The sequence below is a fragment of the Anabas testudineus genome, chromosome 4 (genome assembly GCF_900324465.2).
Source record: "Anabas testudineus chromosome 4, fAnaTes1.2, whole genome shotgun sequence".
NCBI lineage: Eukaryota > Metazoa > Chordata > Actinopteri > Anabantiformes > Anabantidae > Anabas > Anabas testudineus.
This window is the reverse complement of record NC_046613.1, coordinates 20,468,074-20,492,169: the sequence shown is the minus strand read 5'-3', so window position 1 is coordinate 20,492,169 and position 24,096 is coordinate 20,468,074. Positions and strand designations below refer to the sequence as shown.

At 41.2% G+C, this 24,096-nt stretch overlaps 3 protein-coding genes across 4 annotated transcripts in view; 2 read left to right on the top strand and 1 right to left on the bottom strand.

Annotated features, from left to right (window-relative positions):
• Positions 1-8,819, top strand: part of znhit6 (zinc finger HIT-type containing 6) — a 28,070-nt gene extending 19,251 nt beyond the window's left edge. Inside the window, exons 9-10 of the mRNA XM_026345768.1 lie at positions 6,042-6,166; positions 8,053-8,819. Of these exons, the coding sequence (XP_026201553.1) occupies positions 6,042-6,166; positions 8,053-8,642 (715 nt within the window). The 3' untranslated portion in view covers positions 8,643-8,819. The remainder of the gene's footprint in view (positions 1-6,041; positions 6,167-8,052) is intronic.
• Positions 8,820-15,068: 6,249 nt separating this feature from the next.
• On the bottom strand, positions 15,069-17,844 carry ccn1 (cellular communication network factor 1). The gene is made up of 5 exons (XM_026345769.1): positions 17,588-17,844; positions 17,161-17,386; positions 16,501-16,845; positions 16,176-16,378; positions 15,069-16,057 (listed from the first exon to the last, which is right to left on the bottom strand). Exons 1-5 carry the CDS (start codon positions 17,633-17,635, stop codon positions 15,755-15,757), a joined length of 1,125 nt encoding a protein of 374 aa, XP_026201554.1. The 5' UTR covers positions 17,636-17,844; the 3' UTR covers positions 15,069-15,754.
• An 832-nt stretch (positions 17,845-18,676) lies between these two features.
• The window catches only part of ddah1 (dimethylarginine dimethylaminohydrolase 1), a 63,401-nt gene continuing 57,981 nt past the window's right edge, over positions 18,677-24,096 (top strand). The window contains exons 1-2 of one of the 2 annotated variants that reach the window (XM_026346415.1): positions 18,677-19,145; positions 23,134-23,466. In XM_026346415.1, coding sequence (XP_026202200.1) covers positions 23,167-23,466 — 300 coding nt within the window. In that variant the 5' untranslated portion in view covers positions 18,677-19,145; positions 23,134-23,166. Of the gene's footprint in view, positions 19,146-22,862; positions 23,000-23,133; positions 23,467-24,096 lie in introns of those variants that run through there. The other variant, XM_026346413.1, reaches the window with a different exon arrangement.

Genomic DNA, 24,096 nt, shown 5'->3' with positions numbered 1-24,096 from the left:
CAGAGCTATGACTCTTTGTCAGCCTGGCTACAGTGCTGAAAAGAAGCTGCCCTCCTTTGTGGCAAACTACAGTGCCTATAAAAAGTGTTCACCCCCTTGGATGTTTTATCATTTTATTGACATTAAAAATCAATCATGGTTAATAAAAGTTGGTGACTTTGACCAAAAAATTCAGAAAAATTAATTAATTAATTAATTAATTAATGTCAAAATGAAAATAGGCTTCTACAGAGTAATAATAATATTAATTAATTAAATAAAAATACATAAGGTGAAATCAGTGTTTGCATTAATATTCGCCCACTTTAAAATGACTGACCTAATCCAACAGAGGTCCAGATATTTGGTGCTAGTAGTCCCACAATTAGTGAAATGGGGATCACCTGAGTGCACTGAATGTGTCTCAAGTGACTGCAGTATAAAGTCACTTGTGTCTGGAAGATCCTGTCACTGGTTCAGTATTCAGTATTCCTGGCTACCATTACACCATGAAGACAAACGAATACTCCCAGCAACTCAGAGAACAGGTCATTGAAAAGCAGAAGTCAGGGGAATACGGCACATGTCTAAATTTGCCTAGAACAGGCTGTCCACAGAAACTGAGTCAGAAAGAGCAAGAAGGAGACTAGCGAGAGAGGCCATTAACCCACTGATGACTACTCTGAGGGAGTTACAAGCTTCAGCAACTGAGATATAGGAGAAACTGTACTCACAACAACTGTTGCCTGGGTTCTTCACAAGTCAAAGCTTTATAGGAGAGTGGCAAGAAAACTCATGTTAAATCATAACTTCAGTTTGCCAATAGGCATGTGAAAGACTCCATTGTCCAGTGGAAGAGGGTTCTATGGTCTGATGAGATGAGAGATGGCTGTCAGACAAGGCGTTATGTTTGGCATACACCAAGCAATGCACGTAACCACAAACACACCATCCCCACTGTGAAACATGGGGGTAGCAGAATCATGCTGTGGGGATGCTTCTCGGCAGCCGGCCCTGGAAGGCTTGTTAAGGTAACATGAGTGCGGCAAAATACAAGACAATCCTGAAGGACAATCTTATTCAGTCGGCAACACAACTACAGCTCGGGAGAAGATTTGTTTTCCAGCAAGACAATGACCCGAAGCATACAGTGAAAGCTACACAGAAATGGTTTACCGACAACAAGGTGAATGTTCTGGAGTGGCCGAGTCAAAGTCCAGACCTCAATCCAATAGAGAATCTGTGGATGGAAAAAGGCTGTTTACACCTGATCCTTATGCAAGCTGACAGAGTTTGAGCAGTTTTGCAAAGAAAACCGCTTAAAATTCTAGTGTCCAGATGTGCAAGCCTAATTGAGACCTATCCACACAGACTCCATGCAGTGATTGCAGCCAAAGGTGCATCTACTAAATACTGACCTGAAGGAGATGACTATTTATGCAAACACTGTTTTCAGCTTACATATTTTATTTGATTGCCACTATTTTGTAGAAACCTTGACTCTGTTTCAGTAAGACAAAAATAAATCTATTTGATGGTCACTTATGAAATCATTCACTAAAAGGGATTTAGACGAGAGAGATCTGATAATACAGTCCACATTTGATTGTTTTCTTTTTATTTTGTTATGTGAGAGAAGTCATCTTTATTTTTATTAAGTTCTGATAGTTTATTGGAACATTTCAAGAACCTCAGAGTCTGGCCACAATTCGGCGTACTCGACACACTTCACTGCAGCTCTCCTGGTTTATAGTAGTCTGTCTGTTTGTTTGTTTCTTTCTTTGGCCATTTGATGTGGGTTAGTGTGGTATTATATAAATTAGACACATTAAAATGGAGAGGAACCAGAAGCACAGGCATTTCCTGCTCTTTCCTGAGAATTTTTCACAGATGAGTCGTAATAGGAGTTATCATCCATGTAGCAGCATTATCTATTTCTAGAGAAAGATTTTATAAATTACTCCTGACGGTTGTTAACCGGACTCATGGTTGTAAGTCAGGCTTTTACTAAAGAATGTTGACAGCTTCTTGTTAAGTCTGTGGAAATGAGTAATTTAGCATCATAAATCATCTGTCTGTATTCTATTCTCTCTTCGTAACCTTTTACTCTCATACCTTAATACTTCTGAGTGTGGGAATGCATAATGACGGTTAGTGTTTATTGTCAACTTTATTTAGAAGGTGAATGAATAGTGCTTGTTCATGGAGGAATTACTGTTTCATAATATTTACTGCATGCAGTTAGTTATAGCTGTAATACGTGACATTCCTCCCAGGTTTTGAATAATGCAGTCCTACAAGTAAATCTGTACACTTGAACTGCAGTACAGTATGACTACTTAGAAGTCAGTTGCCAAGTCTAACACAAAAGGTATGAGGGCATTATTTGTTGTTGAATGTCTTCTGGAATATCAACCCAGCAAAATAAATGAGCTCTTGTGCTTAGCTAAACATAGCTGTGTAACAAGTCAACATCCTCTTACTGGAAAGGAGAAAGTGCATCAAGAGAACCATTCACAACCTTCTGGGTGTTTGTTTGTGTTATTTTTTTTAAATGTTTATTTTTCATTCATTCCACTCTTGAGATCCAGAGGATGCCCTCTCCATCTTTCCCTTACCTCTTCTTTTCCTCTCAGCCCGCCGAATCCCACAGAACATCTACGCCCATTGACGTGTCAAAAGTAAAGATGCTGTTTTTGTATTTGCAGCCAAAAAAGGAAACCTCTGTGTGTGCATTCTGCTTTTTGAACCACAGTTTGGACTCATTAGACACTGACGTTTCTGTCCCAATGATGCAATGCTTTCTGTCACATATTTGTGGCAAACCCTCTCTCCAGCCCTCCTGAGACCGTTGATGTGCTGCCCTTCAGCTTTTCATAAAGCTATGTTCTAAGTTTGTATTTGTGTAGCAGATTCATATTGTTACAATTACTGCTGGACTGGTTTGGGGTTTTGTTTTTCAAAATATTAATCAATGAATAGCAGCAGATAGTATTGCTTAGTTGTTCAGTGTCATGGGTGACTTGTGGTATACCTGAATTGATTGTGTCCATCATTATTTATGCAGCTTCAGCTTTACTAGTCCATAAAAAGTGTTGTGGGTCTACATCTGAAGGCAAGTGTTAAGACATGTTTCAAATGGCTGCACTTATTATATCCTTAAAAAGAACCACTTGTGGTTGTTGCACTTCTTTCTAATAAAAGAAGGTCTTGTGTGAAGAATAAAACAAAATAAGGGGGGCTTGCTTGTTGAATTGTACTATAAGTGGACACAGGACTGGTTTCCACTTATAGTTTAGTTTTCTTCTTCAACTAATACCCTAAGTTTCTCTCCGCTAGAAGCAGCTCAACAGCCCCACAGCATTATGATCCCACCACCAACTGTAGGAAGGGTTTAAGGCCTTTACCTTTCTTCTCTAAACAAAAGCACCATCCACGTGCCCAACACCTCAAGTTTGGTCTCATCAGTTCAAAGGACAGACTTCCAAAACTCATCCCTATGTTTAAATGTTCCCTTGCAAACCTCAGTCTGGCTTTGGTTCGCCTCTGTGTGAGGAATAGAGTTTTTCTTGGACGATGACCTCAAAGCACACTATGATGAAGAGCCTTCACAAGTCTCCAGTGGAACATCCAGGCAGATCAGCAACAACCAGCAGAAATCTTGTTGACATCTCCGACTATCTTCCTCTCCAACATTTTGGACATCTTACACTTTTGCCCAGACTAATGTTTGTTTCTAACAGTATTGATCTTTTTTTTGCTGTATATTGATGCAGCATTCATTTTTGCCATTATGAAATTTCTTCTTACTGGGATTTTAAGAGTAGTCCCTCTCAAATTTTTAATTGCTAGACCTGTTTATTGGAGCCCCTAAGGTAAAGTTCAGTGCTGATTGATTGCTCACATGTGGCTAGGGGGATTAACATTGTTGAATGTTTTAATATGTAAAGTTTTATAAATGTTTTAAAGGAAATGTTCCATAGTTCATTGGAGGATAATTATTTTGTTTTTGACTGTAGTTAAAAACTACATAAGCATTTTGACATGAAATCACACCAATGGAGGTAGAATAATAATTTCAGTGGTTATCAAATATTGAGATTATGGCTTGTTTTTACATAAAAACAGTAAAAATAATTAAAACTTTAAGATTTTCACTAACCTCTGTAGAGTACAGAATTTATAATGACTCATAATGAATCTTGAACATTTTACTTCCATGCAGCATTGCTGTTGCCCCTAATAAGCATGTAATGAGAGTTTGGCTAAAAGATTTCAGAGATCTGCACTTTCTCATATTAATTTGTCTGTTTTTTACATCCGAGCCTTGGCATAAACAGCATATACATCTTTTAAGGTCCTATGGGTCCATTCTCAGTTTTGATAAATGATTCCCCGGTCCATCATTACATAAGGACACATAAGGACATAGAACTGGCAAGAACAAAAAAGGTCAATTACCATGCAATCCTGGAAGCCTTCTACTGTCAGGAACATCCAAAGAGTGAGTTCAACATGAGCCCAACTGAGAATATTTTTCTTACAAAATCTTACAGCAAGTGGAATTAACAAAACAAAAGCGCTACCAAGTAGTGAGTACCTAGAACATGGTCAGGTTGATTTTGCACGAAATGAATCCAAGTTTTTAACCTTATTATTATTTCTTATCAAAATGATGTCTGTTCAATGTCAAAATATTTTCAGTGTTTCTTACCACAACTATCTCCTTGCTGATGGGACTCAGCAGTGGAGGGAAAACAATGACAACCTCCGTGAATAAAACATCAGTCTCGCCCTCTGTTCCACTCATTCACTAGAACACTATATAGAGACCAGATGTGTGCATGTTCTTGGCTGGTCCTTCCAGCCGTGTTTCTAGAGATGGCCAGTGCTTTAACAATGACATTGACACCACAGGGAGCTGCAGTGTGCTTTGCCATCTACCCTTCTTTCTTGTTGCTCTGCTTGCTTGTTTAAAAGCGCTTATGTTTCAATTCAGCATGTACATACAAAAATAAAAAATAAAAACACCTATGAAATAGACTATTTCATAGGTGTTCATAGGTCTATTATGCACATTACAAATTGTTTAGCAATTTTATAGCTCAGTCTTTGACCCTAGTTTTGGTATCTTTGTTTTCTCCCTGCAACCCGAATGCCAAATATCCAATTATTATTTCCAATCTTTCTGATGTATCCACCTCATCATAATACCTGGCAACCATTTGTTGCCATTTGGCAAGAAATGTCCTCTTCATTTTAAAATTTTTAAAGCTGTCAGTTATTTTTTTATTCTGTTTTTCTGGTATTGCTAACACATAATCCAGTTTGTTTGTTGGATCTTATGAAATGACCTTCAGCCCCCCTGAGAGAAACTCTTCCTGGAGGGAGGGGTTCATGGAAGTAGACTCTCTGTTAAAGACCTGTAAATGTCATATTATAGTAGAGGACTTTGACTTTGCCTTGGGGAGTGGGTGTCTCACTGAGCAGCTGTCAGTCTGCTTGTGCTTTTAGCCAAACAAACAATTGTTCAAAACCTGGAGGCTGTCAATGAATTGACATTTGGTCTGAGCAGTGCCACTGTACATATCCAGCATGTATGATGTCCAGTATTTTGGGAATGTCAGTTTAAGCTGAATTGTTCTGCATCCAGTCTCTCAAGAGCCCCATTAACTGTTTAGTCTTGAGATTTGTGACTGTCTCTAATGCATGACAGAAATATTTAAAAACAAGACTAGACTGATGTCATCACATGCAGAGGGCTTAAAAAAAGGGGTAAGAGGGTAGCTTCATGTGCTTGTCTGCTTGATGTTTTTGATTCTATCTCTTGAGGCAAACATCAATCAGCATCTTGACTGAGCCAAGCTTAACTCAAATCTCCAATGATTTTTCAGCCATGATGGGCCTGAGGCAGCTGGAAATAAAAATGCAGCAGTTGCCAGTTGAAGAGGTTTAGCTGTTTATGTTGTTACCTACTGTATCACCTAGTTACCAAGCATGCAGTAATTGTGTTGCCCTTATAATTGTAATTGACTGTTGTGCCTCAATTTTATCTAAAATAGGTACCATGAGTTGGACCTTGAGAAGAGCCTGAGGGACAACTTGAGCTACAAAATACTGATTGAATATCCTGTACTGTATGTTGTACTACGAGATCAGTGGAAGGAATATCCATTAAAAGGACCAGGTAACAAAAACACCTTCATCTATAATCTAGACATGATGCCATTTAGGCTCATTTCTGCTCTAGCACTAATATCTTTTCATCATTGCATTGAGCTTAATGCTTCTTTTTTCACTTTTCACATTTTCTGTAACTAAACAAAAGGGTGGATATATGTTATGAGTCAAAACCCTATGTAGCCCCAAAACACCAACCCCTCTTCGCTCCCCCGATTCCAACAGCATTGTATCATGTCCTGCTTTCTCCAGCTTCAGACTCGCTGTTCTCTTATTTTTCACTATGGCAACATGCTACCCCAATGGAAATGAGTGTGTTCTGCTCAGCATCACACACACCAACTTAACCTCAACTATGACTGCGGCCAAAAAGAGGATCAAACATGCGTAACTGTTCAACAGTGAACTCATGAGTTGTGAAATGGCAGAAAATGAGAAAAGAGATTATCGGCCTGTACTTTTTCTCACCTGTCTCTTCTGGTCTTTGGTGTTTAGTGCTAAGATTCATGAAATCTAGGGCTGAATATGTCATGATGTGCACAGTGTTGTCAGACAGTGTCTATCTCAGTATCATTACAGTGTCAGACCCAGACGGGCTGAATGACGAATGAGGTAATTTTAGTCTGAGTGTGTTTGTGTTTTCAGTGATAAGGCGTTGGTGCCACACTGTTTTGCTATAATACCAGGCATAGAAACATCCTGATAATTGCACATGCCATGGCCTGGGAAGCTGGGCAGGAAGTGATAACAAGGAATTGGTCTGTGTGGCAACAGTATATCCAGTGAAGATAAAGAAATGTTGAGGCTCCAACAGGCTTCACATAGGCAGCACGCAGCTGCTCAGTGTTCTGGTTTAAGCTGCATTGAGCTTGTTAAGGTGTACACTTTATTTATGGCCTTTATGTTTGATGGCTGTTTAATGTCACACTTGAGAAACGAGTGAATCCTGTGTGGCCTGATGTGATAAACCATGAGCAACATGTAAGCAAAGCGTTAGGATAGGTTAAATCAAACATCACACATTTACTCTTTGTTCTCGTTCACAGTGTTTACTTTGATATCTCACAATTGGACAGAAAGTGAGGTTGTAGTAAAAGTAGTGGGCCAAGTCACAGTGCTGTACTGTTTGGAAAGTAGAGTGGCATCTACCTATGGTGGAGATAAGCAAAACAGAATCACTGGGAGTCTTCCAGTTATGGACGTGTCCCATGGATACAGACAAATATAGCTGCCCTCTAAACTGACATGACACTGTCAAAAAAAAAGACACCTCATCACTACTGATGTGGTGCAATGGATGCATATGAATGTACCAAAAATTAATACTCCATCGATAAAAGGTTAGTGAGAGACAGGCATAGCTTTTTAATGTGTCTCACAGCACAAAGACGAAAAGCTGGATAGATCTTTCATAATATAGGCTCAACTGGATGATGTTGTTTTTAGGATGCATGCTAAGATGTGTCAGCCTCACATTTAAAGTGAGTTTTACTCAAATGGCTTCGTGTACGTCATTGCAAGTGTTTTATGATCCACCAGACTGTTGGGAGTTCATGTTGAGAAATAATTTGTTACAATTCACTATTGTTTTATGGTGTTACATTCTACAGCCTTTCTTTCACGTGTCCATCCTAGTTTATTGCATAACTAATTGCTTGGCATGCTGCCTCATCCTGAAAACCAGCATGGAGCCAAAACATAGCATCATCATTCTGAAGCTGTCTTACTAACCCTCCCTTTCTCGCCACTTCTGTTTAAGCATGACCCCCGCTGTGCTCTGAACATCAATTTTTATGCAAATGATTACTTGTGCATGGGTTTGAACATGTAAGACTTTTACTGTGAAATAGCTTTGTTTAATCATGTTATACACAAATGGGGTTATTGTTTCAGCTGAACCAGTGTCAGCCTGCAGTCATTTTACAACAAATACTGAAGGAGTGGACCAAGAGAAGGACGGTGTGAAACACGTTTTACCATCCCCGCAAGGGTCTGACACCACAGGAGGAACCAACATCTGGATGGGAACCTCAGAAACCAGCTCTGAAATTGAACAGCCACAGGAGAAAAGGGCCAAGAGAGAAGCAGGGGAGGAAGAGTTAGAGGAGGGAGAGCTTATGGACAGTAGTGAAGAAGAGAAAGAGGAGGAGGAAGGAAAAGGTGAAGACAATACCCCATGTGAGAAGAGCTGTGATCATGCCAGAAGACCTGCTGATGACGTGGAGGTGATGAAATCTAAACTAGGAGACACTGTGGACATGAATGTACATGATAGTATTAATAAACAGAGTGACAGCAGCCAGGATCAGTATATAAATGAGGACATTACTGGACCCAATGGATCCACTTCAGCTGTCACAGAGAGTGCTGAGTTCAGCATGACTAAGCAGGAAACTGTGAAAGACTCAGGGCTCGTTCATAACCATCACTGTCAAGATGAGAGTGAGTCAGCTAATGCTGCTGACAACTGTGGATTGGAATGATAATACCCAGATGTTTATGATGAAATGAGTGAGGAGGCAGACACATCTGACATCTGATTGATGTGTAGTGAGCCAATTCAAACTGACAGTGTCTTCTGTTTTTTTTTTTTTTTTTTTTTTTGGTTTACTAAGGTATCATTGTGTATACGCAGAGTAATTTCTATATTATAGTTTAAAATGTCGTATTTCTTAAATAAAGACATTAAAACGTGTTTGGAGTCTGTAAATCTTTATTATACTTCAATTAAATTGTAACAACAACAGTGTCTTTAGGTCAACTCATCTTTATCTATAAAATAACTCCCATAGATCATTTTGGAAACAGTGGTTGAGCTGAGATCGCTGAGAAAACCTTTCTGCTTATGAAGATCAACACTCGAGGTGATTCGTCCAACTGTTGACTCTGTTTTAATTGACGTTTCTGGTAAAAAGAGCCCCACAGTGCTCATCTGTCACCTTTTGAAGTTCTACAAATTTCTTCTTCCTGTTAAACTTCAGTGAAACCATTAGTCTCATTTTCCGACAGCTAATAAAGTTCATGTTGACGTCATCATTTTTGTGACACCTCTGTTGTGTCCCCCTGTATGAACGTACTTATGTACCATATGGTGCCTCTGCATACCATAATCTTACCTAATGTTGGTGTATTATGACAGCTAGTGCCACCAGTAACTGACAGTGTAGCCTGCTGATGGGGCCTGGGTGTGTTTTTATAACCCCTCTCCTCTAACTCTAACCTCTTCTGGATGTTAACGCCTATGGATGGACCGTCTTTTATGTCTGGGCTGTTATGACGCATTTTCCACTCCTGCAGTCAGGAGCAGTGCGTTCACTTCTCACTGTGCATCTGTCGCTAAGATATTACACAGAGACCCCTAATACATTTACCTCTTTTTATCGTCCTAATCAGTAGTGCACACGTGACCTTATGTGATCTTTTTGCCTAGAATTAGATTAGGAGACACCCATCCCATGTTTTGGCTGCGTCCAGCAGCTGTTTTGTATAGAGATTAAATAAAAGAAACTGCTGCTTTTCTGTGTCTGAAGCTAACAAAATCTGTCTACCAATACCTGAAACACCCTGTTAAACCTGTTAATTCTGTATTTGTATGGATTAATCAAAATGTAACACGTTAACTAATGGTATCCACAGTGTTTTACCTTCCACCCCTTGATTTCAGTCATAAAGTAAGCTAACCAACTTTTAGTTGTTTGCCTTAGGCCTTCTTAAGTCACCCCAACTGTTGGGTGGCTTGAAAAGTCAAGTATTAATTAATGGCTTGATAGGATTCTAACTCCACTCTGTATGAGCGTCCTCTGTTGAAGAGAACATTGTAGAAACTTATGGAACATCATGTGGCTGCATACACATATGTTCTTTCTTTTGTCTTGGGTTTGCCTGGGTTAAATTACTACTCATTTTATTTTAGCAGTTATCTTAATTTTCTGTCTCAATAAAGTTGCTCAATGCGACCACACAAAAGCTGCACTTTTGTTTCTGTTAGCTGTTAAAAGTAAATCTGAGCTGTTTTTAGTCTGTGGAGAACACATGCACTGGAAATAATTCCTCCAATTTAGCTAAATTGCCCTTTGAAATATCTTGACTTGGTTTGCACTTAATTAGTCTTGATTTGTTGGGCAGGGCTTAATTGTATTGAAAGTGGGGAGTTGGTTTTTATGAGACCAACTTTGGGACACAGCTGTGCTGTGGTGGCCTTATCCAGAAACAGGCTAAAGTTGACAGGACGACAGCACTCCAGGGCTCCAGGACCAGGAACGGCAGGTACTGAAGCACAGAGCTACGTTTGCAGAGCCTGATGTCACCCATTTTCACATGGCACAGAACGACTGACATTATTCACAGTACAAATAAGTTAACATGCAGACTCTCTAAAATGGAAAACCTTTTTAGTCCTCAAAAAACTCTTAACACGTTTCATCTTCAACCAAGTTTATACTGTAATAGAGCACATATTTCACATTTGATTTCATATTTTGAATTGACGATCAGTTGATATTTTTTATGTCAGTTCCAAGCATAGAAAAGTACTACTAAATGAGGCCATCTGTGACATTTTGGAAGATGCACCATCATAGTTTTCGATGGGCTGTACTTCATCAAACTTGTAGAGAAATCTGAAGAGGGTTTTCTGAAATGTTTCAAGGTGCACAGAACAGTCTTTGTGATCCTCCCTAAGGCCTAAGTTTGCCTAATGTCTTTTGCATAGTTTATACACTGTTATTACTTATTTAATCTCTATTTAGAAGCGGTTGACAGGTGGCTGTGGATCAGGAGGCTGAGCAATTGCCCACTAACCATTGGGGTTGGCAATTTGATCCCAAACTTAGGTGCATAAGTTTAAGCTTGAGCTAAACACTAAACCACAGTTGTCATGGTGGATCAGGCACCTGTGCAGTGAGAAGCAACATTATTCTGTATGTGTTTGAGTACCAGGAAGGTAGAAAAGTGGTATATAAGTGACTATTTACCATTTGACAGGACATGTTTTTCTAATAATAACCAGACCAGATAGCAGTACCTTGGAGACTGGTCAGAGTTTTTCTCAACTGTACATGGTTGATGTTGAACTGATGTTATTGGTAAACAAATGTCACCAATGACATGTTACATTAATTAACCTCAACATTTTGTGTCCCAGCTGTAAAATGAAATAAACAACACCATGCCAAAGGTGTAGATTAACTGTGCAGTCAGTTCATCTGTTCTGTTTGGTCCCTTTTATTGAGGTTAAGTTAGTACTTCTGCTGAAGCTCTTCAGTGTTGTGCACTTGAGTGTGAAACAGTAGATTTCCAGGTTTGGAAGTAGTCTAAATATTTCTGAGACCTGTTCCTGAAAGAGAGTAAAATGGAACATCGGATCAACTGGAAGTTTAGTGCAGGATTTGTGCCACAGGTCTTTTATATTTGTCAGTGTATACCACCATCAGTCGACAGGAATCTGGTTAATGAAAGAAGGTTCCTGTGAGGAGGCCTTAAAGATAAACATCCAGTGAAAAGACTTCATATTTGCTTTGTATGGAGCTTTTAGACATGTTAAATGTTATTCAAACATTAAAATCACTAAATGTAAGGCCACATTTCATCCATCTACTTCTTCGTGTGCTTATGAAATTGCAGGCGGTGAAAAGAAAAGGTCACCAGCCACATTTTCATGCACCCATCTTAGAGTCATAGTTGCCACTCATTAGCTATATTTCCATAGCACAAATGCAGTCGGCTCCAGAGATCAAAAGATGCAGAACAAATCTCAAATCGTGTTAAAGAGGGAAACAATATAATGGGGAGCAATATAATGACCGTATCCCTTCACAATAGCGGAAACCGAGCTGCAATTACATAGCATGTGGGAAACAAAAGGGCTGGAAAATACATCACTCTTGTCACTTAATGTTCCAAAGGAACATCAGCAAAATCCTGGTCCTGAGACCCACCAGTGTTTAGGAGTATGAGCACATTTGTAAATTCTAACCAAGAAAATTATATTCTATGACATTAATTTTTGTGGTTCAGATTGAAGACATTAAATTGTTCTTTTGTGCAATTGTGTTTCCCAGATATTGAATGTTGCATATTTACTAATTGTTTTTTTTTTTTTTTTGGTATCTTGCTGCTTCTATTCTACATATCTTTTTATATCAAACCACCTTTCTATATCAGTAATAATCAACATGCTAGACACGTTGGAAGCTAATCTTACAGTAATTGTTAAAACAAAACAACACAGAGAAGCTGTATTGTTAAATCCCTTGAACATTTAAGGGAACAGTGCAGCTTCTGATGATGTGACTTCATTCGTCTGCCCATGTCAAACAATAGCGAGAGCAGCAAATGCCAACATTAGCTCAGCTGTTGACAGTATTTACCCTCCTGGAAATGATTCAGTGCAACATGGTCTCCATTGGGCTGGGACTCGAGATGCCAAGAGACTGAATGCCGCTTCTCCCATCAATGCTCAGCTTGTTTGAGTAAATAATCACTGCAGTAGCCAGTGCCCCTCTGGGGACAGGCTGAACAATCCAACAGCCTGGGAGGGATTGACTCTGATTTTCCTCTAAGCCTGCTCATCAGGTATTCTTATGTAATTGCAGATGGGCATCTGGAGGGGCGTGTCAGAAGACTTGCATCACTGTCATTTGTTTGGCTGTGCTGATTGCATCCTGTTAGCTTTTGGCAAATGGGTGTAATCTGCATCACTGTTAAAATTTAACATTTGATTTACTATAAATAATGCAAAATTGCACTTGTAAGATATGAATTTCAGCTGCACATTTAAAATGAGCCTAGTGTTATCAGATTAGCCTTTTTCCTCTTTTGTCCAGCAGATGGTGCATATTCAAACAAAGGCCTCCCTCTGCATTTGCACTTGGTGGCCATGCAATAACCCTTTTTGTTTCATAGCCCTAGGTTCCTTATAACAGTGAATATTAACCTGAGATTGTAGACAAGTGGGTTGTAAAATACCTGACATCAGTGTTCAACAGCTTCCAGTATGTTGTAATGGCCACTCTCAGTCCTGTTAGCTTCTGGTTTCGCAGCATTACGTAGTGCTTGATGAAGCTTTAATGCTAATGTCTTTGTCATATAAACACATTTCGGGTTCAGGGAATGAGGTAGTCGTTGAGAGATTTAATTGCACGGGCGCCTGTGTGTGAGAGTCTTGTTTGCCTGTGAGTCTGAGAGCAATAGTTTTTACAGCTTTGTGCTGTGTTGGCTGGAGCAGCGCAATTTATTTCTCACAATAAACTTGATCTTTGTGTTCCCTGGGACAGTGGAGGGATTGTGAACCTTGCTACTGTGCTTATCTGGACATTATAAAGGGAATACCATGGCTGGTTGACCTGCTCACTTAACACACAGACACCATTACATAACCAAGTTAGCTGCATTGTGTTAACATGACAATTGAATCTGATTGTGTGACACTTTCTAAACTATGAAGAGCAGCAATGGACATTTTCTTACTTTGGAAGAAACAGAAAGGGAAAGAGCAAAAACAGGGCTCACTGTAAATCCAGTCGGCGAGAGGCAGCCACACATCTTTGTGATTAGGTAAACCTCAGAAGCCTTTCATCTGAGTAATCTGTAAAACCTCAGTGGGCACATCATGCGCGGTATGCAGGATGTGTAATACATTATTATTAAATACACTTGAATAAGACTTATTTTCACCAGCTATGCAGGAAAGCTGTGCAGATGTGTCATGTAGACTGGGATAGACAGTTTTTATAGTTGTTTGTGAGGAGATAAAATGCCTTTTGTGGATACAAGTGAGTACTTGGGAGGGTTTGTGTATATTTGGAAAATCTTCTTAGCTAAAGTGAACATGTTGCTCTAAAATATTTTCCAACATCTGCCGCCCATCAGGATGTCTGCTTTCTGAGCCACTGCTGCATTCCTGAGCCACTCCTTCTACCTGGATCAAAAAAGAAACCCTTCCCTGTCGTTACCCCTGACCTTTGTTACTCCTACCCCAGTTAAACTGCACTATGGGGATTTATACCATCTGCTATCAGACCCCATGTCTAGCAAAGACAATTAGCACATACTTAACAGACTGATACTTATTGTTTTCTGTAATTATAGTTTTTATATTGTGTGGAATTTATGTACTAAGGGTCAGGACCCATATGAGCTCAGGTAAACAAATATAGTGAAAGTGTAATGTTTTTATGTAACACTAGCAACACATTGTTTCAGTAGCTCCAAAACTGAATTAGACGTTTCTTTGACCACAGAAACAACTATGTTTCCTGCCCTTCCCCTCTCTCTACCTCATAATAGTATTTCTTAATCCTTATTACAGTGAAACCTGGAAGGGAGACTCAAGCCCTCGCTACTCTGCAGGGCTGTTTACAACAGTTTAGCAGACCCCTGCAGTTTAAGAGCCAGCAGAGGCCAATGCAACCAATTCACTTTTAATGGAAACTGCTAATGAATTAGGTCAATTTGGTAGTACTGTTCTAGTGTGCAATAAAAGAAGCATACCCAGAAATGCATGCATGTATTCACCCCATTGTATGCAATAATAGTCATTGTCCTTGTTGCATGCTGTCTAATCCCAACCCATTCAGAGCAGCACTTAAGATTCTTGCCATGCTCCTATACTCATTGCTACTCGTGGACTTAATCTTTTTTTCCTGCCTCTCAGAATCAGTCAAGTGTATGGCTTAGCCAGATCAAATGAAAGCAAGCTAGCTCGCTGCAGAAAGGCATTCCAAAGCACACAAAGTCAGGAGAGAGAGTCTTCAAGGTTGTGTCATATAAGAACAAGGTGAACCTGCTCAGTGTCTGTTGGGTCTACAGAACAGTAGAACAGATCCTCCCCCATCTCCCATGCTGGGAGAGAGTCTGTTCTTTTCTGCAGTGTCGTTTGGACAAACTGATCTGACACAGTGCCATCCTTTATAAATAAATCGTTTTATTTGTAGCATATAAAATTAAATCACTTTACAGTTTATTCCAGTATGACAATATCCACATAAAGTAGCTACAGTTTTTGATAAATAATATTAATAACAATAAGAAAAACATTCATTCATCCTTTGACATGTTTCGCCTTGTCTTTTTCATGAAGGGAGTTCAGTAGCTGCCAGTAAACATGAACAATAATGCCCACGTCAGGAAGGAATGAAACTGCACACTTGTTAAACAAGTCGACAGGTTACATTTCGGTTGGTGTCTCGTTCTTAAGATACAAGATGTTACACTAATGGAAGTTACGCGTGTGCACATCTACATATGCACACACAAGTCTCGAGTCCGGGTCATGTCTGATGTAAAAGATCAAAATATACACAGTGAATTGATATCAGCGACTAACATAAATGTACAAATATTAATTACACCTTGCTCCATAACGAAGCTACTTCATATGCTCCATTAATATGAAGCTGTTCTTATTAAGAATGCTGATGTATTCACAGCAAACAGTGCACTTCATTAAGTCCTCATGATGTAAGCCCACAATTCCTTGGGAATCTAGTTACAACAAGAAGCCGGTAGTTGATTGGTTGTCTATTTAAACCCCTGCATTCATCTGGACAGCCATTGGCTGCCAATGATGCTGACGAGTTTGGACGTTCTTCACCAATCAGTCTCTGAACTTGTGGATGTCGTTGGAGAGGCGGTAGAAGGGGTAGGAGGCTTCATTGGCATTGGGACAGTTGTAGGTGCACTTGCAGGACTCGATCATCATGATGTTCTTGTTGAAGGTTTCACCGTCCTCGCAGCGGAACTTGACGCGGATGGTCCTGGTATCGTGAGGGCTGCAACAGCGCCCGTCCACACAGGCTCCGCAGTACTTAGGCCTGTACTTCTTCAGGCTGGAGCAACCAGCATATGTGAACTTCACTGGCTGACTGGACTTCTTGGTTCTGCTGCACTTCTTTCCTTTCTGGAGAAGAATAAACAACATGGAGAAGAGCATTAGTTTTGCACTCAGATCCAGCATTCATGTATTTTCAGCATCACCCAAGTTCTCGTCTCCTTTAGACACGGTGACTCAGACTTACCTTCAGACTGGAGTAAGGTGACTGGGTGCATGGCCGCACTTCACAGATTCTAGACTCTCTGATCAACTTGCACTCGCTGTTGTTGTTAGTGACTCTGGTGGAGATGCCAGTTCCACAGCTCTTGGAGCACTGGGACCAGGGTGTGGTTTGAATGATGCACTTCTGGCTGTCAAACATGTGGACTTCTGGCTGTGGTCTGTATGCTATAATTAAAAAGAATAATAAAAAACATTAGTAACGTGGTACGGTAGATATTATAAATAATAAATTCAGTTATCTATATATCTAAAAACAATAATTTCCTGAATGAAAGACTTCTTCTTACCAGGTAGAGACTTGAGTCCTCCTTTCACAATTGCAATGAGCTCGTTTCTGTTGGTGAGGTCTCTCTCCAGTTCATCAGTCATCAGGTCTTTTCCGAAGATCTTCTCCAGGATGTCCGTCTCTTTGCCATCATCACACACCCACTCCTCACAGCACTTGCCTGCCACCTTGACCAGCCTGGGGTTGGCACAGCCCAGGTTGGGCAAGGAGAGCTCCTGCGGGCACAATGGGACACATCCCACTGCTCCGTCGATGCATGTGCATTGGTGTTTACAGTTGGGCTGGAAGCTCTCTCCATTCTGGTAGATCCTGCTGTTGTACTCGCAGGGTCGGCCCTCTAACTTGGCTGCAGCGGGAGAAAAAACAGGAGGAAAGGAATGTTATTCTTTCCTGCCTTGCTCAGAGATGTCTGCTGAAGACATCACATGGCTGCCAGATAAGGATCAGTTAAACTGTGAAATTGTTGAGGCTGCCTGAGGAGCCTCTTTCCCTCTACAGTGGCTGACTGTGCTTTGAGGTTTAGACTACATTTCCTTCTAGCTACATTCCACACTGTTGAAATCACACACATTCTCATACTCCTGAATTAAGCCCCCTTATTAAAAAATAGTCCTTCAGACTAAATTAGAAGCGTGCACTGGCGCATGGGCTTCATACATACCTCGGCAGATGCCACGAGTAGCAGCAGCAGCAAAACTGGCCCCAAAGTTACACTCCAGTCCTTTGGTGTGATCACAAGGCTCCGTCAGGCTGCAGTCCTCATTCAGCTGTCTGGCACAAACTTTGCAGCAACCGCAACCGTCCAGGACGACGCTCACGCCGGGTGCGCACTTGGGCATCTCCGGGAGACACTCACACACGGTGGGGCATGAAGAGGAGGAGAGGACCTGAACAACAACAACAACAACAAAATCTGCTATTAAATGCTGGATCTTCACTGGTCATGTCGCAGAAAATGTATTAAATTTCACTTGAATCCCATTTAAGGAGATATTTACTAATTCCCCAATCCTTAGGTTAGATTTAAAAAAAAAACTGTAAAAACGTTCAAATTTCACCTATAATTTCATAAACAGTGAGTAACTTACCAGGCTGAGGCTCCCAAGGAAGGTAAAGACAACAGTAAACATCAGCATCTTGGATTTTCTGTATGTGCGCGTTCAAGCAGGATCCTGTTCCCAGGTAAATATATCAGTCTTCGGTGGAGTCCTTCGACCTTAGGTATTCCCCCACTAAGTCGTCTGTCTCTCTCGACTTGTTCTCTGGTAGTCTCGAGTGTTAGAGGCTCCTTTGGAGTCGATGAAGCTCTCGGTAAAGCCGTTGCAGTCTGCTGAGGTCCGGCCACCTCCGGACATTTATACCGTAGTGGGAAGCTGACGTCGTTCCTGGGCTGCCTGCTGAACTGTTCCCAAACTATGTCAGGAATGTTTCTCGGCGCATTTTCCATCCAAGACCTAAGCTCCACCCTGTCTAAACCTTTCTCTCTTTCTTTCTCAAATGGATTTTTCCCTCCTGGATCCCATCTGAACACACTTTTCCGTCTCACATTTTCCCCTTCTTGTTTATCCCTCCTTTCATTTTCTTCCTCTGGTTGCTTCTCACATCTGTCAACTCAGGTTCAGTGTCCTTTTTTGTAGAAGTACTGGACCTTATGGGTTTTAATGTAAATGTTAATGTCTGTGACTAGAGTAGAGATGGGATCTTCTCACTTTGCCCACAATGGAAGAACTAGCACTGTTTTATGTTATTGGGTTTCAGTGGATCCGTTTTAAATATGTTATTATGTGATTTAAAACTAAATCAGGCCATGAGGAACTGAAACGTTGTTATAAACTAATGTAATTGTCAGTTCATTCCTCATGACTGTTGGACTATTGCTGATATATGAGTTAGTCATTATTTTACATGTTGCAGTGGCCACGTTTAAAATAGCTGTAGTCTTACTTTTTCTCTGTGAATCCTAAAAGGTGTGGGCAGAAATACTTTTAACAGAGTCTATTTCTGGCTCTCCAGTGCCTTTATTCAGAGAAGCTAAGCGTTTCCAGATGCGCACCAGGACTCAGACGTAACAATATCTCCATATTTGGTGAGGCAGTAGCCTACATTATTAACATATTTCTCTTCCTTTGGTCCGCAGACCACAAAGCATTCCTGATAGCATAAAGTACTTGTTAAATGTGTTCTTCATGCAGGGACATTCCTTTGCATTCATTCCTTGAGGCAATTTGACTTTTCATGCAATCTGTCCATCACGCTCCGGAGAGAAAAGTGGCTCCTGTAATCCCGTTTTCCAATAGATGTTGTGGTGTCAGTGGAGCGGGCAGAAAAATACTTGGTCTATGTCTATTTTTACATCAGGGCTTTCAATAAGTCCCCTCCACCGAAGTTTTCAAATGATTCCTGTTGAAAACATTCACCCGAAGGAAACGAAATGCGTAAAGATGTCAAATAAATCGTTCTTATTGTCACGAACGGCTAGCAGATGGCAAAGAGGACGATTTTCATGAGGGTGCTTACAGTATTTGTGTTTGTGAGGATCGGACAGTTCACTTCTTCTGTCTCCTCTGTTGTCTCTTGTGTAGACTTTACATAACGCACATACAGTGAGACAGCGGCAATGAACAAGGCGGCTGAAGAGCCTCTCGGGTGAGTTTGGACTTCTTTTGTTGTTCATTTTATTCTTCGAGCTGTAGTCTAGCTGACTTTGGTGACTTATGAATCAGCTTTGAGCTGCAAACCCCCGGATCATTACTGTACTTACGTTATCTGAGTATGAATCAAAGCAGCTCAAGTCGATTCTTCAAAGATCCGAATCTTTACGCAAAAGTACCAGAGCCACGATGGTGTTTTCCCAGCGTCTCTGCGCCGAAGATGGACAGGTTGAAACTGAACACTGAGGCTTTTTATAAACGTATCTGAGGTGTAGGTTTCTCACACAGTGTCTGGGCTGAGGTTGTGATTGTGTGCACATATTTTTCTACTTCCACGTCAAGACACTAGGTGGTGACGTGAAAAGCGCAACTTTTGGATGAAATAATTTTTTAGGAATGGTCAATATCCAAATGTCAGCTGTCATCTTACCTTTAAATCGAGTGTGTTACATTCGCAGGATTACTTTTCCCATCAATGTAGCCTGTGGCTTGTGTCTGAAAGTGGGAGGTGTGTGTTTGCCTCTTTGGATGGGGGTGTGTCTGGGTGGGCACACGTGCTCTCATGTGTGTATTTTCAAGCTGTGTCATATGCAGATAGCAACTGTACATGTCTGATTTAGGATTTTAAAAAGGCACTTCACTGATTTACACACTAATATTAGTTTACCTGTCATGGTGTGTGATGTCAAAGTCAAGAAAACTGCTGTAAATATCTCCTAAGATTCTGAAAGGAGCTTTACAGAATGGAATTATGTCCTGATAATGGCATCATCCTGGGTTATTTTTAATGGAAGGATTCCCTTACAAACTGGGGCCAAGGGGTAATAGACATTTACCAGGCATGAATGGTAAATATCTTAATTGGCTGCAAGATTTGTGGAGCTAAAGTCAGAAAGTCTTGACCTGTACTCCGTCGATTTTGATCATTTCTTTCCCCTAACTTTGTGGAAGTGCAAAACAAAATTGTTGTAATATCCCTTTAATGTGTCCGTAATGTGTCTGTTACGTATCTGTGTGCGTATGTGCATCCGCCTGTGTGTTGTGGTGGTAGGAAACAGTGTTGTCATTGTACGTCAATGGTCCTCATTCCATAATTACCCATTGAGTTTAGGAAACATTTCAGAACCTGGACATGCGTCTCTGTGTTGTGATTGCCGTGGCATAATAGTTTCCACTAAAGCCACTCGAGAACCACCATCTCACACACGTACGTATTCGTCCCACAGACGTGATGAGGGCTCTCGTTTCTTTACCGAAACTATGAGCAGATTATTTTCACAGCTCTGTAACTCGGCTATTTGAGCAGCTTCGCAGCCTGTAGCTGGGATGTGAAAGCGTTTAGACCACTGAGACGACATTTGAGAGATTGTCTGTTGTGTTGTGGCTCAGCGTATTGTCAGATCCCACCAAGAGCACTGGGAGAAACAGCAGCCCTCAGAATCGGCTCTCAGGAAGTCTGTAGCGAGCAACACTGAGCCTCCCCATGTATGTCGAAGTGACAGATACAACGGAACCGGCCCAGCCCAGCGTGTTTAAACAACTGATTCCATTGTAGTATATCCAAGATGAATGTCATGACTGGTATGTAGTGTGTACTAGCAACGCTTCCTGTCTCAGTCAGCTCACAGAGCAGCAGGAAGTCTGCTGAGTTATGGGTCATTCTAATGTGAACATGTGCAGAGATGATGCAAAGGATTAAGTCAAGTTCTAGAAAGGTATAGGTGTGAAAAGCTACTGGTACAGGATGACCCACTTTAATAATATCTGACTTCATTCAAATGTGGTCTCACTGGTCCAAAGCCTTTAAAACATGACGTGACACAGCGGAAAAACAAAGTAATCCTGGTCGCATAAGGTCAGTTAATATTCACATACAAATCACCCGCTGGACTCGACCAGCTGTGTCAAAAACATGTAATCAGCAGCTACGATGAGATGACACATGTCGGCCATTTGTGTCTAAATAAATTCTTTTAAAAACTGTCTTTAATGCTCTGACACAGTTTCATCAATCTCTGCAGCTCCACTGCATTCCAGGAGTTATTGTGTGATGAACTGTACTTTTCCTCTAGTCTAGTTCTACATGCTCTTAGTAATAGTACAGTACTTGTAAAGCCAGTAATTTGAAAAGACCCAAAACCAATAATGTCTGATCTTATTCTCTACATTTTATGATTCCCTCAGCACTAAGCCTATTTATTCCCACTGACAATGCAAATATCTGCAGTGTTTTCTCTTTACATGTTTATAATTTGCTCTATTGCTTTGTTGTTGGTGGTATTTATGGTTTATAAATGTTCCTAACTCCCAAGAGTTAAATACAGTTTGCCCCGTGCACCTGTGTAATCATGCATGTCTGTGTCACTTTAGACGTCTAGGATCTCATCACGAGTCCAATCATACTAGACAAATAAAGAGGTTCTGCTTTGGGTGCCGCAGCTGGAGGAGCGTGTCTGCTTTCACTCATTTTCTTTTATAGCCGTACCGTGTATCAGCCAGGTGTGCCTGAAGTATGAGGGATTTCCTTCATCTAAAGTAGCTGAAATTCCTCGGCACGGAGAGAAGGGCGAGTCTTTTCTTGGACTATGTCCAGCTGTAATGATAACGAGGAGGAGGTGGGGGAAAAAAAAAAAAAGAAGTGGTCCGGGTGGGGGCAGGTGTTACTGCTGGTGGATGATGATCCTGGCTGGAGTGGAAAAAAGGAATGTGCGGCTCCTGGAATGTTTAGAGCAGTCGGGAATAATTGAGTGAATCTGGAACAAGAAAAAACAAACCGAGGTCCCACAGTGGAAGAATGTGCTTCTGGGACGTCTGTAGAAACATTCCATCCATTCAGACGGCTTCACCGGGCCCAGAACCTTCCTTAGATGGCACCATAGGGAATATTATACACACTCCCTTCCTTCTCCCATACACACATATTCGCACTGCTCTTCCTTTCATAATCTTCTCGCCTTACAGCCCAAACTCTACAGGACAAGAAGAGACCTTCCTTTATGCTGCGTGCATTCCTTGTCCTTAAAGCAACAACTTCAACAGAGAATTGCTGTCAAGCATAAATCGTAAAATCATGATTTAATGAAATCATATTCTTTACTAATCATCTTCTTCTTGACAGCAACATTTCCTGCAGAAATATTAGCGTGGTCCAGTAAAACAGCCATTATGTGAACAGTAACACTACTGTCTGCAGACTAATGTTGTCAAAGACCAAAGCAGAGCAGATGAACACATGTTGCCTCTGCTGAAAGGAGCGAATGATGCATTTTTTAAAACAAAAACCTATGAATGCTCTCATACACTGTAGTATGACCCCTTAAAACTGAGAAGCTACGTCTCTATAACACACTGGAGTAGTTATTGATGTTTTTCAGTCCATCAGCTAATTGATGAATCACCTCAGCTCTAATTGATTTCTATAAATATTATAAATATATATAAATGACTAGAAATAATATGGACTGTGTGCATTATTCTGTGTTTTTTAAAGAGATCTTTACTATGAGAGCGTTTGACTTGCAGGCTCTGATTTGCAAATCCAGTATTGACTGACCACAGGTCCAGTGATGTATTGACTGACCACAGGTCCAGTGAAGTATTGACTGACCACAGGTCCAGTGATGTATTCACTGATCACAGGTCCAGTGAGGTATTGACTGATCATAGGTCCAGTGAGGTATTGACTGACCACAGGTCCAGTGATGTATTCATTGACCAGGTCCACTGTGTCACTTGTTGGGCTGAACGCATCACTGAGAGCTGACGGACTCGTGGCTACACGTGATGGTCGGTGCGCGTCACCGCAAAGCTGTCGCTCGCCTGGAGACTGGAGCAGGGCTGACTGACACTGTGTGTATTGCAGGCTACTGTAAATAAAGAATAAAACCCCAACAAACTAGCAGGGAATAAATAAGCAAGCCAGGCAGCATCGGGTTAACTGACAGCGCTTTACTCATTCATTCGCTGACTTGTCTTTTCCACAGATTTCAGGGTGTCAAGTCAGGGCGAAGCTAAACATGGCTGGTTTAATGGCAGGTTTTGGTCTTTACACCCACGCCGTCGTCCGGGGACTCCCTGCATCCCTGGCCAAAGAGGCGCTCCGGACCAGCCAGTCGGAGGTGGAGGTGGACCTGGCCAAGGCGCGGAGGGAGCATGATGCGTACGTCGAGGTCCTGAGAACCAGGCTCGGGCTGGAGCTGGTCGAGCTCCCCGCGGACGAAGCGCTGCCGGACTGCGTGTTCGTGGAGGACGCGGCGGTGGTGTGCGGTGACACGGCGCTCATCACCAGACCCGGGGCAGAGAGCAGGAGGAGAGAGGTAGGGAAGTGTTGCACAGCATGATTCAATCCGCTGGAAATAAAAAAAAAAAAAAAAAAAGTTTGATGTGAAAGTGGAGAGGAAGTCGTCCTTCCCCTCGTTCGCCTGTTGTGGCCACTTGTCGTGCAATTAACGAGCTGCAGGGATGAACTATAGCAACAAACACTGAGGAGGCTCATTTATGTGACAGCTGTTAAGTATTAGTAGAGATTCAAACAAAAGAAAACGGGTTGTTTTCTTGCAAAATCACGTTTTGCACTCGAAATGTCTGCTAATTCACAATTAACCTAATTGACGCGCACTCCAGCTGCGTGATGCTGAATTCAATCTTTTCCTCAAATGCTTGAAACTTATGTGTTTGCAGAATTTAACACGCACAAGGCCTGCACCTCTGAAAGCTGCACAAACACCAGCTGTGCCACAGCGACATCACATTGTGACCATGTTACCAGCCTGTACAAAGGGATGTGGTGATTTGGTACGAGGCGACGCCCATTTTAAAGGCAGCGGTGCTTTTTTAAAATATCAATATTTGTGCCATTCATTCATGTATGTAGTTAATGAGGCAGTCGTTCACAAAAAGACTGCGTTTGTGCGTGTGTCTGTCAGTGTAGTTCTCCTGGTTATGTG